Here is a 15,436-nt window from a genome sequence, read left to right as displayed (position 1 = left end):
TGATACACCACGCCCACATTCGCAAGCATCCTCTGAGGCTTCTCGGGATTAAAGAGTAACCACAGAGAGCAGGGGTGAGCCCTGGGCTCCACGTGTCCCTTACCCCAGGTCCGACTGTCTACACTCAGTGGTCTCCTTCCATCAGCTCTTTGGCAGGGGCCTGGCAGGAGCCTCCCTACTTCAGGGAGGGGCAGTGCACACAGACACACAGATGCAGTGGGGTCCTGGCCCGGCCTACAGTGCTTGGAGTTTGGGGTCTGAGCTTCCCCAGCCCGGTTTGATTTGTTGCCCTGCGTTTGGGGGTGGGCATTGAGGAGACCCCCTTGGAGGAGAGAGACAGGCCTTGTGTCTGTCCCCCAGCCCTGCTGAGGGCCTGGGTCCAAGCCTACAGAGGAGTGGGGCCAGAGGGAACGGCTGGACAGATGGACTCCTGAGGAACCAGGGATCCACTCTAGGGCCAAGGGAAAAGCAGGATGTGGACTGGGAGAGGAGCGGCCTCCCTACCTTCCCTACAAGCTACGCAACTCTGGTCCTGGGAGGACTGGGGGAACGGAGCCCAGGAGACCCCATTCTGGGCATGGGATCGTGCCTCACAGGGCAGAGGCCCTCGGGCTTGGGAGATGTCCTCGTGGGGGCCAGGACACTCAGGATACTGAGCCACGTGCACACCCACTGAGGGGTCTCAGAAACAACTACAGGGGGTGCTTGAAGGGAAGACTACATTCCTGGGGGTTTCTGGGAGGACCTTGGAGCCACCAAAGTTAGATACTAAGGCTGGTGAGATCTCATGTGTACCCACAGGCCTGCCCAGTGGTTCCAGAGAATTCAGGTTACAGATGCTTAGAGTCTCTGAAATGCCCGGATACCTCCCCCTTCCACCAGCCCCCCTCCCAGGCAGGCCCACTCCCAGGAGACCAGTGTGGTCACGGGAGCGACGGAGCTGCTCATCCAAGGGCCACGGTGCACTGCAGCCCGGGGCCCAGGCGGAGCTGGGGGCGGGCGACTGCTCTGAGTGACATGTGGGTTTCTGTGTTTAGTACTGTCCTCCCACGAGACCAGGGACATGCATGTGTTGTATGTCACCATACCTCAGAGTCCAGAAAGCCCCAGGAGCACAGAGGCATTCAGGAATATTTGTGAAGGGAAGAGGAGTAGGCAGGAGGGAGGGAGGCCGGGCTGTGGTCACAGCCCGCGAGGTGGTCCCTACCCAGGGAGATAGGTCTCGCAGGTCAGGTGGCCGAAGTCAGAGCCGTCACAGTCCTCCACGCCCCTGTGCCGGTGACCATCTCCACAGTAGGCCCGGCGACAGCCTGAAGGGACACAGGAGGTGAAGCCCTGAGAGGGGGGCGGGGTGGGGGACAGCCTGGCAGGACCATGTGGCCTGAAGGAGCACCCCCCACCATCCCACAGGGCCTGAACCCTCCTGCAGGGATGTCCAGAGCTTCAGACCCCAATCCCACGGGAGGACACTGTTTCCGTCGCAGGACCACCGCGGGTTCCCACGAGGTGAGGGTAGGGAGACGGGGAGCACCGGGCATGTCACAGCCTTGGTGGCACTTGTCTGTCTGCAGGGAGCTTCCTGTGTCCCTCGGGAGCCAGACCGTCTTCCACGGGATCTCTGTTCTCACACCAGGGGAGGGGCCAGGAGTATGAACCCACCCTCATTTTTATAGGGCTTCGAGACCCTATTAGTTCCTTCCTGCTGTGTCACCTCCACGAGGGGCAGGGGGACTCCAGGCAGAGCCAGCATCCTAGGAATCACCGCCCAGGAGCTGTCGCGGGAAGTGCAGCTACACGGAGAGAACCAGACACTTCATCCTGCGCCTGCCCCTGCGCACTCTCATCCTCCTCTGAGCTCCTTGCTGGCGAGGAACCCGCCTTTGCACCTACATGTCCCCAGCCCTGGCTTCTCACAGCAGGACTTTAAAAATAATGCAGTAAAGGGATGTCGAGCCCTCACGGCACCCAGACAATCCACGCGCACGTCAGCTCACAGAATCTCACAGAATCTAAAGGCTTGAGCGTTCGGTGCGGTCGTACCCATTTTTCAGGTGGGGAAAGTGAGGCCCTCCATCACCCCACTCACCGTGTAGCCTCCTCTCTGAGCCTGAGGGTGACTCAGTGGCTTCCAGAGCCTGTGTCCAAACTCTATCTGAATCTAAAGCTCATGCTTTCCACCTCATCTCCTGCTTTTGTCACTTGATTTTTTTAAAAAAAAAGAAGAAGAAAGAAAAGCGACGCTTCAGCCCTATGCTGCCTGCCTGTCCCGGTAGCATCCATAAGCCTGAAGGCAGCCCAGCCGCTGCCCACTCCCCCAAACAGAGCTCTACTATGAGGACTCTGTCTGCTAAAAGTGAGTCCTGATTCAGATTCTTGCCTTCTCCCGTCTGCCTCTCAGCCCTGCATCACCTTTATCTTTTGGTAAGAATTTGGATTAGAACGTGGGTTTTGCCAAGAAGTAGGATTCAAAAGAAAGGGAGGGCCCGGTGGCTTCTCTGGGGCCAAGATCCTTGACAGCAACCCCATTGCCATGCTTGGACGGTGGGAGGGCTCACGTTTGGCCTCAGTGGGGAGGGTCGTCCCCTCAGCAGCCCAGCTCTGGCTCCAGAACTGTCCCAAACCAGCACAGCTGGTGTCCAGGGCTTGGCCTGACCCCACCCGGCGGCGGTTCAAGCTGGGGCCACTCACGGATGCAGTCGTCACCCACATCGCCGTTCCCGTCATCACACTCCTCCCCCGGCTGCAGGACCCCGTCCCCGCAGGAGCCGCGGTGGTCTACGGGGTAGTCCACAGGGTAGAAAGGCGTCAGCTGGCCAGAGAAACACAGCACGGTTACCGGTACGGTGGGACAGGTAGCCGGGCACCGGGGACAGAGGCTCTGGGCGGGGGCAGGGCGGTGGGGGAAGGCACGCCTCCCCGGTAACCAGAACTCTGTGGTTGGCAGGAAGGCTGTGCGGGGCTGGGAGCCTGTCTGGAGCCTTGGCCCAGAGCAGAGCTCCACGTGGGGAGCCAGGGCCTGGCGAGCTCTCAGAGGCGGGCTGGGGGAGGGCGCTCAGACTTCCATGGAAAGCTCTGCGCCAGGCCTCTCCTTCCTTTGGAGATGCGTCCCTCTGCTGATGGCGTGTGTGCTGCGTGCCCCGTACCTGGATGGGGAGCCAGCCAAGGCTGTCCTTGAAGTACAGAGACCTCTGGTCTCTGCGGAAGGCAATGGCGTGTTGGGTGTTCAGTCTCTCAAGCTCCTCCTGGTTGTTGACCACAAATATCTGCCGGAGGAAACATTGGTGAGGATTCCAGGAAACACTTCTCCGGAGGGCGGGGGAAGAGCCAGAGGAGGAAACAATCCCTGACCTTGGGCTGGTGATCAGTGGGAAGGGGGGTTTGCTTTTACACTCCTGCCTCCCTCCTGAAGTGGGGACCAATGTCTTGATTCCCACATCTTCCCAATCCAGTTCCTAATGTCTGAGTTTGAAATAAAAATATCTACTGTGGTTTAAAATTTATAACATTTAAAATGTTACAAAGACTTGGGGACTTCCCTAGTGGTCCAGTGGTTAAGGATCTGCCTTCCAAGGCAGAGGACGCAGGTTCGATCCCTGTTTGGGGAACTAGGGTCCCACATGCCGTGGAGCAACTAAGCCTGCACGCCTCAACGAAGACCCCGCGGACTGCAACTAAGACTCAACACGGCCAAATAAATAAATCAATAAATCTTTTTTAAAAAATGTTACAAAGACATAAATAAAAAGGTGATGTCATCTAATCAAGTAATTCAACACATGGAAATGATTCTTAACAAAAATCCTATACTCAAAATGTTCATAACAGTGTTATTTATATCAGGGAAAAGCTTGGGAGCACCTGATACATATGTGACAATTGGGCTCTGGTTAAGTAAATCACAGCACAGCCACATGATGGGCAGAGTGTTACCTACCCATTCAAATTATGAATTGATGTCCGGGTTTACTTTAAAATAATCTAAGGTAGGTAGGCTGTCATGAGTAAGCGTAAAAAGGAAACAAGATTAGCCGGGAGTAAAGAGTACAAAGAGGTTCCTTATGCTATTTGTTCTGCTTTTGTATTTATTTGAAGTTTTCTATCTTTTTTTTTTTTCTTAGAAAAGACAAAGAAGGGAATTCCCTGGCAGTCCGGTGGTTAGGACTCCGCGCTCTCACTGCCAAGGCCTGGGTTCAATCCCTGGTCGGGGAACTAAGATCCTGCAAGACGTACGGCACAGCCACACACACACACACACACAAAGACAAAGAAAATACTCCAAAATAGACCCACAACCTTGGTTTTCTTCTTTTGATTTTCCCTTATTTTCCAATTTCCTGTAACGAGCTTGTGCCCAGTATAACGGAGGAAATAAGTTTTACTAAAAGGCTTTTACAAAGCCCGGGGAGCATCAGTCATGTGAAGAGTCCTGAGGGATGACCACCCCAGATTCCACCCGGAAGAGCCTTACCACAGGAACTCGTGGGGAACTGGGCCCATACGCAGACTCCCCGTAGGAAGGGTTATTCACATTCATGGGAGGGCCACAAAGACATCTTCCTGGAGGCCCGGGAAATCCTCTTTCCCCTTTGGGTCCCATTACAAGGTGCCCTAGGAAGCAACAGACTGCTGTTACTAGCAAAGGAAGAGAAAACCAAACAGCCCAGAGAGATGTCAGCAACCTTCATGACAGAAAGAACTTTGAAGTCCACAGCGTGGACTTCAGGGAGGCCTGGAGGAGAGGTCCAGAGAGACACTTCTGGTCCAAGGTGTGAGTCCCTTAACCACACTGGGTGTGGCAACACCTTTCCCAACCCTCTTCCTCCCTTCCCTCTCTCTATACTTTAGAGACCAGACAGATGGGCATTCTACCTCCCAGACCCCCTTGCTCCTGGAGGTGACCGTATGCCACAGTGTCAGCCAATGTAAGATCCGTGGTGGGAGAAGGGTGAGTGTCTGGGGAAGTCTATCCTGATAAGGGAGAAGCATAGCTGGAGGGAGACACAGCTTCCTCCTTCTTCCTGTCTGGAAGACAGACAAGATGTCTGGTGCTGCAGCAGCTGTGCTGCAACAATGAAGTAACAAGTGTGAGAAGAGAAGCCAGATCGCAGGGAAGACCAGGGCCTCATGGGGCTTGGGGCCCTGAGAGCGAGACCTAGAGGCTGAACCAAAGCCAGCCACTGTCCACCTCTGGACTTCTTTGTTGTAGGAGGGAAACAATCCCTATTTATGTTTAGACCATTCCCAATGGGGACTTCTTCCTGGTGAGTGCATTGCTGGCTGATAACTCTCATTATTTTGTTACTCATTTTATTTTGTTCTTATATATAGGAATTTAACAAAGGGATTTCTGAATGTGGGTTTCTTTGATTTCTTCTGGAAGAAACGGAATGTTTGAAAACGCTCAGCCTATTTGTTCTTACCTGATTCTGAAAAAAGTGTCCGGAAAAGATGTGATCAGGAAATTCACTCCCTGAAAGGTAGGAGGCCTACTAGGGTAGTAGTTCTCACCTTGACTTGTAAAGGCCCTGATGCCCAGGCCACACTCCAGACCAATTCCATCAGGACTGCTGAGAATGGAACACAGGCATCCGTGCTTTTCAAAGCTCTCACAAGTGAGCACCGAGGTTGAGAGCCGTTGGTCTCGGGAAATGGTCTTTGCACAAAACCCCCCAGCAGACTATCCTCCTCTTCACCCACCATCCCTCCCTTCCCAGGCACCTCCTGGCTCACTCCTGATCTGGGTTCCTACATCACTTCTTCAGAGAAGCCTTTCTGAATCCTCACACTCCCATCCTGTTCACACTGAGTACAGTTTCTTAGTTCCCCAGGCCTTTTCTTCCTGGCACTTATCTCTGTGATTCTATTCACTGTGAGATTATCCAGGCCAGCTGGATCTCCCCCAGGAGAATGTCAGCTCCACAAAGGCAAGTGGATGCCTGTTTTCACTCACCAGGGCGTGGCACAAAGTAGGGGCACAGTACATGTTTGATAACTGAATGAATGAATGCAGACTAACTGGAAAGGGAAGGTCTTCAGAAAAGACTAGAGGTCCCACTCCGGCTGGCAGAAAAGTGCTAAAGCCAGAGCCACCAACAGGGAGAGAAGAAAGAGAGGAAAAGATGGGCACTGAAAACAGAAATAAGTAAGTACCCCTCCTGCCGGGAAAATAAGGGGGAGCTTGGAGATCAGCCAGTCATTGGTTTCAGGTTGTATTACTGTATTGAGGGCAGTCAGCAATTGGGGACATGGTTTGCAGATCCCACAAGGGTGGGGAAAAAATGACCCCGGGGGGAGAGGTCTGGTCAGAACCCCGAGGAAGCAGCTGCAGCTGGAGGAGGAGACCCCAGCAGGAATGCCCACACCCTGAGCCTTCCTGAGCCGGTGGACAGACGTGTCCAAGATGGGGATGCTGCCAGCCTGCCGGGAAGGGAGGCTTGCCAGCATCTTACACCAAGTTATGGTCGCTCGTTCTAACAAGAAATACAAATACAATCTGGGAGGAACGCCAGTCTCGTGCCTGGAGGGACAGAGACCCCACCAGCTCAGGAATGTTCTGGGGAGTTAACCAAGGACAGGAGAGCATGGGAGCCGCCTTCCAGCAGGCTCTGTGACCGCCAACTTCTCCTCCAGAACCACAGCCTCAGAGAGGCTCAGGAGTTTGTCCCATTATCCAGCTAATTAGTGGTGAGGCTGAGATTTGAGTTCATGTTTGACTTAACACTATGCCATTCAAAAGACACGTGCCCGGGAATACTGATGCTCGCAGGAAGCTGGCAATTCCCAGGTACCACAATGATTCACTTATGCCCTGTCTGGGGTCAGGAAGGACTCAGCCAAATTTGTAATTTGGTTATTGCAAATTACATCCTAAAGGCATTTTGCCGTGGTTCCCTCCCCCGTCCCCAGCCCCTCTTTCTTGGTTAACCTGGGTAATGAGAAGCTCCTGCCGCCTCCATCTCCCCAGAACCGTCCCGCCCCCCAGCACCAGGCACCAGAAGCAGAGGTGGCCTCCAGATAGGACGACAGGATGTGGCAGGGAGCCTGCTTCCTGCCCCCCTCCCCCCCCCACCATCATTTCCCTGCCGCTTCCTCCCAGCTGTCCAAGGGCATCCATTACCCCTGCCTGCTTCCTGCCAGGCTGCACTGAAGGGCACAGCAACCCAAACTTCCCCAAGTCAGCCCCTCGGAGCTTGTCCAGCAGGCAGCCTCTCCCCCATCCCCGGCAGCCGGAGGACCCAGCTCTGCTGCATCTTTGCTCAGGGAGCCTCCCATCTCCACTGGCCGCTGCAGTGGGAGCAGGTCCGAGGGGTAACCCGGGAGAAGGCAGAGGAGCCATGGAGTCGTCTCCATGTCACCCCCATCCCACTCTGCCCCTGCAGAAGCTGCATGGCTACGTGGGAGGGTCTCGGGACCAGGAGTCACAGAGCAATTCTGGACCAGGAGTGGCCACCAGTCGGCTCTGTGACCTTGGGGAATCTCTGTGATCTCTGAGGCTCAAAGTTCTCCTCTATAAAGAGAAGGATGGACCAGACCAGGCAGTTTGACCTGGGGTCCACAGAGCCTGAGGATCTCCCAAGATGGATCGGGGGCAGGGGGTCTGGAGCTCTGGGAAGCAGTGAGCAGAATCTTGGGTGTAGGTAGACACATTGTTTTCCTGAGAGTGGAACTTCTTCAGGCTCCCAAAGGTAGTCTCAGAAATCGCTTTGGAGGCATGTTCCGACTCCTGAGGATGGTCCAGCTGGTCCCGGGCACAGGAGGGTCTCTTTGAAATTCCTCCCTCTCCTTCTCTACCCATCCCCCCAAAAACATGTCTAAAGAGCAGGATTCTTGCCCCATTTTCTTCAGCAGCCTCACTCTGTCTGGGAGGCTCCCCAGAAGGGAAATGACCCAAAGGAAGGCACAGGGAGGGGACCTCAGTCAAAGAGCCGGCCCGCATCCTGCTTGGCTGCCCTGCGGTAATGCAGGTGGGACAGCCCGAGAGTCAAAGTAGACCAGGTGTGTGAGCACCTGCAGGGGCCAGCCCCATGCACCCCACCTGCCCAGCGCCATGCGGATGCAAAGCTGACTTGGCCAAGACCCTGCCTCAAGGACCTGCCATCTAGAAGGAAGAGGAAACACATCTGCAGAAAACAGTTAACAGTGGAGGGGCCGTAGCAGATGCAACGTGGGACTGGGGCCCAAGGGAAGGAGACTCACCCCGTTAGGGACCAAGAAGGCCTTATTGAAGAGAGGGCTTTGAAGGAAGGAGAGGAGTTGGTGGGGTGGACCAGAGCAGTGGTCCCCAACGTTTTTGGCACCAGGGACCAGTTTCCTGGAAGACAATTTTTCCATGGGGGGCAGGGGTAGGGGGATGCTCCAGGCGGTAATGCGAGCGATGGGGAGCGGCAGATGAAGCTTCACTCACTCGCCACTCACCTCCTGCTCTGCAGCCTGGCTCCTAACAGGCCTGGGGGTTGGGGACCCCTGGACCAGAGGATGACAGGAACACTATTTCAGGCCACGTGGACCCAGAGGGACTGTAGGAATATGCTCCAGCTCAACAGACAGCAGAGTCCACTGGAGGGCAGAGGGCACTGAGGCTGGGATCTCGGAGAGGATGGGGTGGTAGAGAGGGAAGGGGGTGGGCATACTAGGCTGAAAGACAAGGTGCCAGAGGACCAAGGAGAGAAAACAGGATTACGTTGGCCCTGCTACAGGGATGGGGTTAGCAAGACAAAACAGCGGGCATCTGAGGGAGCTGCTGAGGGTCTCCAGGCCCTGCCCTTCTCACCCTACCCCAGGCCCTAGGAGGGAACCAGGATTCAAGTCAGATACACAGAGTGAGACCAGTGAGGTCTTAGTTTGCTGAGACGCCCCCCAACTGCACGCCTCCTGGCTATTCCTCAGTTTTGTGAGCTCCTAAATACCCCAAGAATCAAGAGCATCCCTTCCAAAGGCAAAACCCGGGCTTCAGGCCACACTCCCAGTCTCTGGGGTTGGCAGCTCAGGGTCATGGGCTCAAGTGGAACGTTATGCGTCCGAACCAAGGAGGGAAAGGACTGGCTGGAAGAACCTTCATCCAGATCATCCAGTCAATGCAGGGAAACAGGGTCCGGGCATGGACACAGGGCCTGAGGTGCGTCTCAGTCCAGCTCCCCTAACAGTTAGAAATAAGGGGGGCAGGATAACTCGTCACAGTAATTGATGTCTGTTCTTCCGTTATTTTTTCCTTCCTGACTTCAAGGAGGTGGCAAGACTTTGTGCTTTCTTGCCCTTGCTGAGAAACAGGTACTGTTTGAAGACTTCTGCCTTCTGTTCTCAAAAGAGAAAAGCTCCTAAGGGGGCGGCGCTGTATGACGAGTGTGAGGAGGGAGGGGCTGGAGGACAGAAAGGGAAGGATCACCCCAGATGTGGGAGCACGGGGACCCCCAAATCCTGGAGGAGAGCCAAGGTCTCAGGAGGGACAGCTGTGGGGCCTTCCTGGGACGGTTGAGCCTTAGGGAGCAGGATTCTCAGGCTTGGAGACGATCTGGTAGCCAAGCCTGGCGTGAGGAAGGTGGTCACGTGTCTGACCGTGTGGCCTTGGGCAACAGGCATTTCAGAGGTGAATGGGGCACATCGAGGGCTGGAGGGACCTCCCGTGATGTTTATCTGCCATAACTCCCCAGGATCTTTGCCCCACGGTTCTGTGGCAGTTGAAGAAGTGGAGAGAACCCCATTAATGCCTGAGATTGAATTTCCCTGGCATCCTAGCAGGTTGGAGTCTCAGAGCCAGTTTTCATTTGGTTTAAAGGATTAACAAAATGACATTTCTTGACCTTCCCATGACGTGGTTGTACACACTTCCCCACAGTGGGGAAAAGTGTGCTTTGGGATTTTTAAATGCCTTCATTTTCTTAAGAAAAGGATTAGAATAAAAATTTTGATTCCTTTCGTATAACTGAGGACAAAGAATCTTGCACCGTCAGTAAACAGTATTCTTGGACCTAGAGATGCTGCGCTTATATAGATGATGTGCTGTGAAGGCCTTCCTCTGAGCTGACAAGCTAAATAAAAGGCTTAGCTCCTCAAATTAAACAAGGTAAAACAAGGTAGCAGTGTACCCGCACCCTCTTCAATGGTAGACTTTCGTTCCTTTACAGTGATTTCTTTCTATATTCGATGCAAACCTGTAAGGACTCTTTTATAACACTGTGTTGTAAGACAGAAAAATGTGCAATGTCATCTTTACTTCTAGGTTTAAGAGCGTTGCTTGGAGCCATGAAACATTTTTCTAGAAAAGGGTGTTAGTTGATGAAATACTTGCCTGTTATTTTTCACTTAAAGTGTAAATGACATCACCAATGTGATTTTTCTTTTCTTTTTCACTCCTCCATGTGTTCTCCAAAATGCCAAAACAAAGCCAGAATAGTGTTTATCTCTCTCGTGTAAAATTTGAATGGGCCTAATTGTGGATAAATTAGAAATATATTGAAATGCTTCAGGCATTTTCCAACTCAGAACACAAGGCAGGCCTCTGCTGACATCTCCCTGTGCTCTCTGGGAGGCTGGCCAGGAGGGCAACAGTGTGGATCAGGTGAAGCAGTGTAGCTCTTACCTGCAGACGGGGGACCTGGGGGGCCTGGGGCGCCTGGACGGCCAGGTTGACCTGAAGGCCCAGGTTTGCCTGGTGGGCCCATAACTCCACTATCTCCCTTCTGCCCCTGACAGAGAGAAAGGCAGAGCCTGTTATAAGAGCAGGACATGGCAAACCTCCTCCCCCATTCATCTCTAAATTAGGGACCACCTTGCACTTTGGAGCAAGTGCCAGGGGGAGGATGCAGTCCCAGAGGTCCTAGAGGGACCAGCAAGCTCCTAAAAACCTCAGGGCAAGTGACATTTGAGACAGTGATGGATGCATGCTTATAGACATTACTTTTTTTAAAAAAATTGAAGTATAGTTGATTTACAATATTGTGTTAGTTTCAGGTGTACATCGTAGTGATTTGGTGGGGTTTTTTTGGAGATTATATTCCATTATAGGTCATTACAAAATATTGAGTATAGTTCCCTGTGCTACACGGTAAATCCTTGCTGCTTATCTATTTTATGTATCGTAATGTGTATCTGTTAATCCCATACCCCTAAAATGCCCCTCCCCCCATCCCTCTCCCCTCGGGTAACAGTAAATTTGTTTTCTACAGACATCACTTCTTGCTCTGTCCTAGACACATAGCACCTGACAGCGAATAGGAACCAATCCAAACCACACCCCTCACTGGGCAGGTGAGGAAAGAAAGGCTCAGGAGAGAGCAGGGATTTAGGCCAGTCACCTGGCAGCAGGCCTCTGCCTGCTCATCAGGACAATTTCTGTCTCAGCACAAGAGCTGTTCCCTCCCCGTGGCCTCCCGCTGCTCTCAGGATGAAGACCCGGCTCCTCACTGCAGCCTCCACAGCCCTGCACGGCCAGGCTTTCCACGCGTGTCCCAGCCTTTTGGCGTTTTTGATCTCCAACAGCACCATGCCTTTTCTTTCCCTTCTCGAGACTCTTCTCTCGGCCCCAAACCCCTCTTCCCACCCTTCTGCCTAGTTAACTCCCTCCCATCCTTCAACTCCCAGCTAAAATGCAGTTGCGGCAAAGCCTTCCTTGACCTTGCCTGACCAAGTCAGTTCTCCCTGTCATAGGCCCTTTTCCTTCACGGCCTTTATCCCTGATCATAACTACCATTGTTCGTGTGGTCATTTCCTCTGTGTCTCTCCAGGAGACAGAAGCTCCCTGCGGGCCAGAATCTGTTTTGTTCACCTCCTTTCCCCAGACCAAATGGGGAAGGAGGAGAAGCTGAACACACAAAGCGGATGTAGTCTGTTGGCTCTAGGTCGAGAGATCTAGGTTTTCATCTTGGCCATGAGACCCTGGGTAACTCATGTTGTTGCTCTGTGCCTCAGTTTTCTCATCTGTGAAACGGGGCCAGGCAATATACACCTGCACAGGCTTGCTGTGAGGCTAACAGAGATCTCAAAGGTGAAAAAGTGGTTTGCACAGAATCGAGGGCTTTGTGGGCCAAGCTGATTATCATAGCAACTGGCTTGGTTTCATCTTTTTCCCACAGTTAGAAAAGTCCTGATTCTTAACGAAAGGCACACCTGCAGGTATAGTCTTTCCACACAACATGTCCTCTTTGCTGTCTGCTCAGGGAGGGTTAAGAGCACACATCTCCCCCCCAGAGCTGCCCTTAGGAATGACCCCAGAAACCAAGGCTGGCACACCTGTAGATCCTTTCCCCCAAGCCATTTGCTAACTGTCCACTCGTGCCCGGGCCCCGACCAGGACGGTGACTGGTGCCTGATGGCTTTGGCCTGGTCCCCTTCATAACCTTGTGCTGTGGCTACCTCGCCCACCTAATGAAATGTAACCTTTCCCAAGCCTGGGGAACAGGCAGGCCGGGCACGCCTTTCACCACCATGTGAGGGGTGACCTGTCGCCTTGTCAGCATGGCCCTGGGGGCGCTCTCGGCAATGTCCAAGGAGTTCTTAAACACTTAATGCTGGATCGTGAGGTCAGAGTTTGTCTCCAGTTCCACCCTCATGGAGGGAGTCTTAAGCCTTGCCTTAGCATTCCGTGAGGCAACCAAGATGGGTCCCAGATAGCAAAGGAAGTCACACCGTCTTAATATAGCCACAGCAAAGGCTTGTTCTTCTAAGAGCCACATCAGCTGGCTCTGAGCACAGGAAGTGCCACAGCTTGAAGGAGCTGGAAAAGCTCCTTGTTCTGACCTCAGCGGTAATCAGATGTTCTGCTGCTCAGCCATCTATTCAGAACAGCCTCGTCCCCTGTGAGCAGGAGTCACTGAGCAGCGCTTTCCAGGAAAAGCATTCTTTATTCCTTTACTGCCACCAAGTCTGGTGATTCCCGTCAAGGAAGTTGTGTCTCCGTGACTGAAGATTTGTGTGATAAAGTCAAGAGCTGCTGTCCTGAGTCTGCCTGGGGGCCAGGCCTGAAGCAGGAGGCTGATGTGAAGATTGCTGTGAAGAAGCTGGTCTCAGATCTCCAGGTTCTAACCCTGCTTGGAAGCTGGCTTGGCTGGGGGTCCTGGGCGGTCAGGCCACTTCCCTGGCCCCTGGTTTTCTGGTGACTACATGCAGGGAATTGGGTCGGTGGTCTCTAAAGTCCTTCTGGATCTGAAGTTCTTACTCCTGGATCCCCTTCCAGATTTCTGATTCCAGGATTTGTGTTGACTTTCCATAACCTCCAGAGACTCTTAGCACCATGGCTCAACAAACACTCTGTATGTAAGACTCTACTAGGCAATTAATTCATGACAAAAAGAAAGTACCATGGCCCGCTCCCAAGGCTGACAAGTCCAGTCTCGGCTGGAGCACACTCGGGTGTCTATAATGTCTTTGGAGGAAGATGAGCTCATTTCCCTAACTTCTCTGAGCTCCCAGATGTGGTTCTGGTGTCGTTTTTAAGATTGCTCCGACTGAATCATTCTCAACAGGGTCAAGAAAGAGCCTTCTTGGCTTCGGCCCTCACCAGGACAAGACAAACACTGCCCAAGGAAAGAACTAGATGACAGAAGCCGACCGGCTTCTCGAACCCCAAGCATAACACATTCTGGATGGAACGCAGCAGTAGCGGAGAAAACGATTTTTTTGAAAAGATTTTTCCTTTTTTTCTTCTTTTTCTGAGCCTAGTTTTTAGGACATTGGTATCTGTGGCATCGTTGTGAAGCCACCCGCGGCCATGCCACCAACTGTAAATCTTTAAAAATTAAACTGGAACTTTGTGACTTCCAAAGTCATCATGGAAGCTGATTCATCAGGGTGGAGTCTATGTCTTTCCTAAGTTCATTTCGAAAAGACCAGAATTGGCTTTGTAGTGTTACCGTGGTTCTGAATCCCGGTGCACATTAGACTCATGTGGGGCTTTAAAAACAACAACAACCCATGCTGCAGCCCCAGTTGTATCAGAGTCTTTGGGAAGTGAGGCCTCGACACTGGGGAAGAGGAGAGGCATACTTCGGACCACCACCAGTGCACCCAGGGCAGGGAATCTGTATTTAATCGGCCCCCAAGATGATTCTGATGGAAGCCAGAGTCTGAAAGCCACAGATCTAGCCTAAGGAAAGAATGGAAATGTGCCCAAACACATTCACTTCTCAGCATTATTTATAATTTGGTTAGGCTTCTCTTGTCCAAGATATCTACTCTGGTTACTTATTTACCAAAATCGATGCAGAGATTTAAAAAAAATGTTTAAGAGTAAGAGTGCTTAATGAATGCAGTAACAAGTTAAAATGTGTGTGCTGTGATTTTTAAAAATTTAGGATACAATAAGTATATATCGGATATAAAAGGAACAAACGACTAGAAAGTCCACGGAAGCAATAATACTGGAAGGAAGTGTACATACATGGTAACATGGTTGTACCTGGGTGTTAGGTCTTTAGATGATTTCCTTCCTAGTTTTCTGAATTTTCTGTTTTCTGTGATGATCATATATTACATGTATAATGGGAAAGGAGGTAAAAAGCCAACAGACTGGCAACCAAAAGAGTAAGGGGCACACATCTCATTCGAGCAAAGGGGAGAGGTTCTCTGAGGCCCTGGGGACAGCTCACATCACATGGTTTGACACAAGAGCCTGCTGACCAGGGGAATTCAGAATGAAAACTTTCCCTAAACCCTGAATAGTGCCAATAAAGGGGTCATTTACAAATGGGGATTTTGAGTGAGGAGAAAGCACCCTATTGTTGAGACCCAGCAGATCCTTGAACAGCAGGAAAATATCTGGGCTGATTCCAGAACTCCATCTGTGTCTGGGGCACTGAGGCAAAAAGCAGGTTTTCTGGGCGAACGAGCAGACCTGATTTCCACTCCCAGTTGCCTTGGATAAGACAGACCTGTTCTTATGAACCGAAGACCCACTCCTGCCTCTAGCCTTGACACAGCTGGACGGGCATCCTACCCCATCCGTCTCTAACTCCCGCCTCGGTGGAGAGCCCAGGAGCCCCGGAAGGGGTGCTGCTACTGCCCCCCCAGCCCAAAGGGTGCTGGAGACTGTGTCCCCGCAACGTCCCTGACCTGTCCGCCCCACCCTGCCCACCTCTCTACACCGCACCCCAGCTCAGGAGGTCCGGTGAGCCCTGGGATCCATACCTGCTTGCCTCGTTTTCCTGGTCTTCCTGTGGGCCCCCGGTGGCCTGCTATCCCGGGCTCGCCCTTTGGTCCCATTTCACCCTGGAAAGAAAGAGAAGCAAGAGAGGAATGAGGGCAAAGGGAGCAAGCTCAGCTCCAGGTCGATCCAATCTCCAGCCACGGGGCCTGTCCTTGTTCACTCCCAGTCTTTTCCAGGCAGGCTGCTCTGGGAGGTTGGGAGAGCGATGAGGTCGTGTGAAGGGAGAGAGGTTTTTCAAGGAAGAGGATGGGAAGGAGAATGTTACCGCGGGTGGGGAGGTTACTATCTGAGAGAGGCAGC

General features: G+C 52.6%; 1 protein-coding gene across 2 annotated transcripts in view; it reads right to left on the bottom strand.

The window, feature by feature from the left end:
- The window catches only part of COLQ (collagen like tail subunit of asymmetric acetylcholinesterase), a 69,197-nt gene that overhangs the window by 2,167 nt on the left and 51,594 nt on the right, over nt 1–15,436 (bottom strand). For both annotated transcript variants that reach the window (XM_082625690.1, XM_082625691.1), the window contains exons 11-16: nt 15,118–15,198; nt 10,577–10,682; nt 4,469–4,608; nt 3,144–3,263; nt 2,689–2,809; nt 1,208–1,310 (exon numbers count right to left, since the gene is read on the bottom strand). In XM_082625690.1, coding sequence (XP_082481816.1) covers nt 1,208–1,310; nt 2,689–2,809; nt 3,144–3,263; nt 4,469–4,608; nt 10,577–10,682; nt 15,118–15,198 — 671 coding nt within the window. The remainder of the gene's footprint in view (nt 1–1,207; nt 1,311–2,688; nt 2,810–3,143; nt 3,264–4,468; nt 4,609–10,576; nt 10,683–15,117; nt 15,199–15,436) is intronic.

This window comes from Mesoplodon mirus, assembly GCF_964341445.2.
Source record: "Mesoplodon mirus genome assembly, chromosome: 6".
NCBI lineage: Eukaryota > Metazoa > Chordata > Mammalia > Artiodactyla > Ziphiidae > Mesoplodon > Mesoplodon mirus.
Note: the sequence above shows the minus strand (reverse complement) of the source record. Positions and strands in the feature narration are given on the sequence as shown.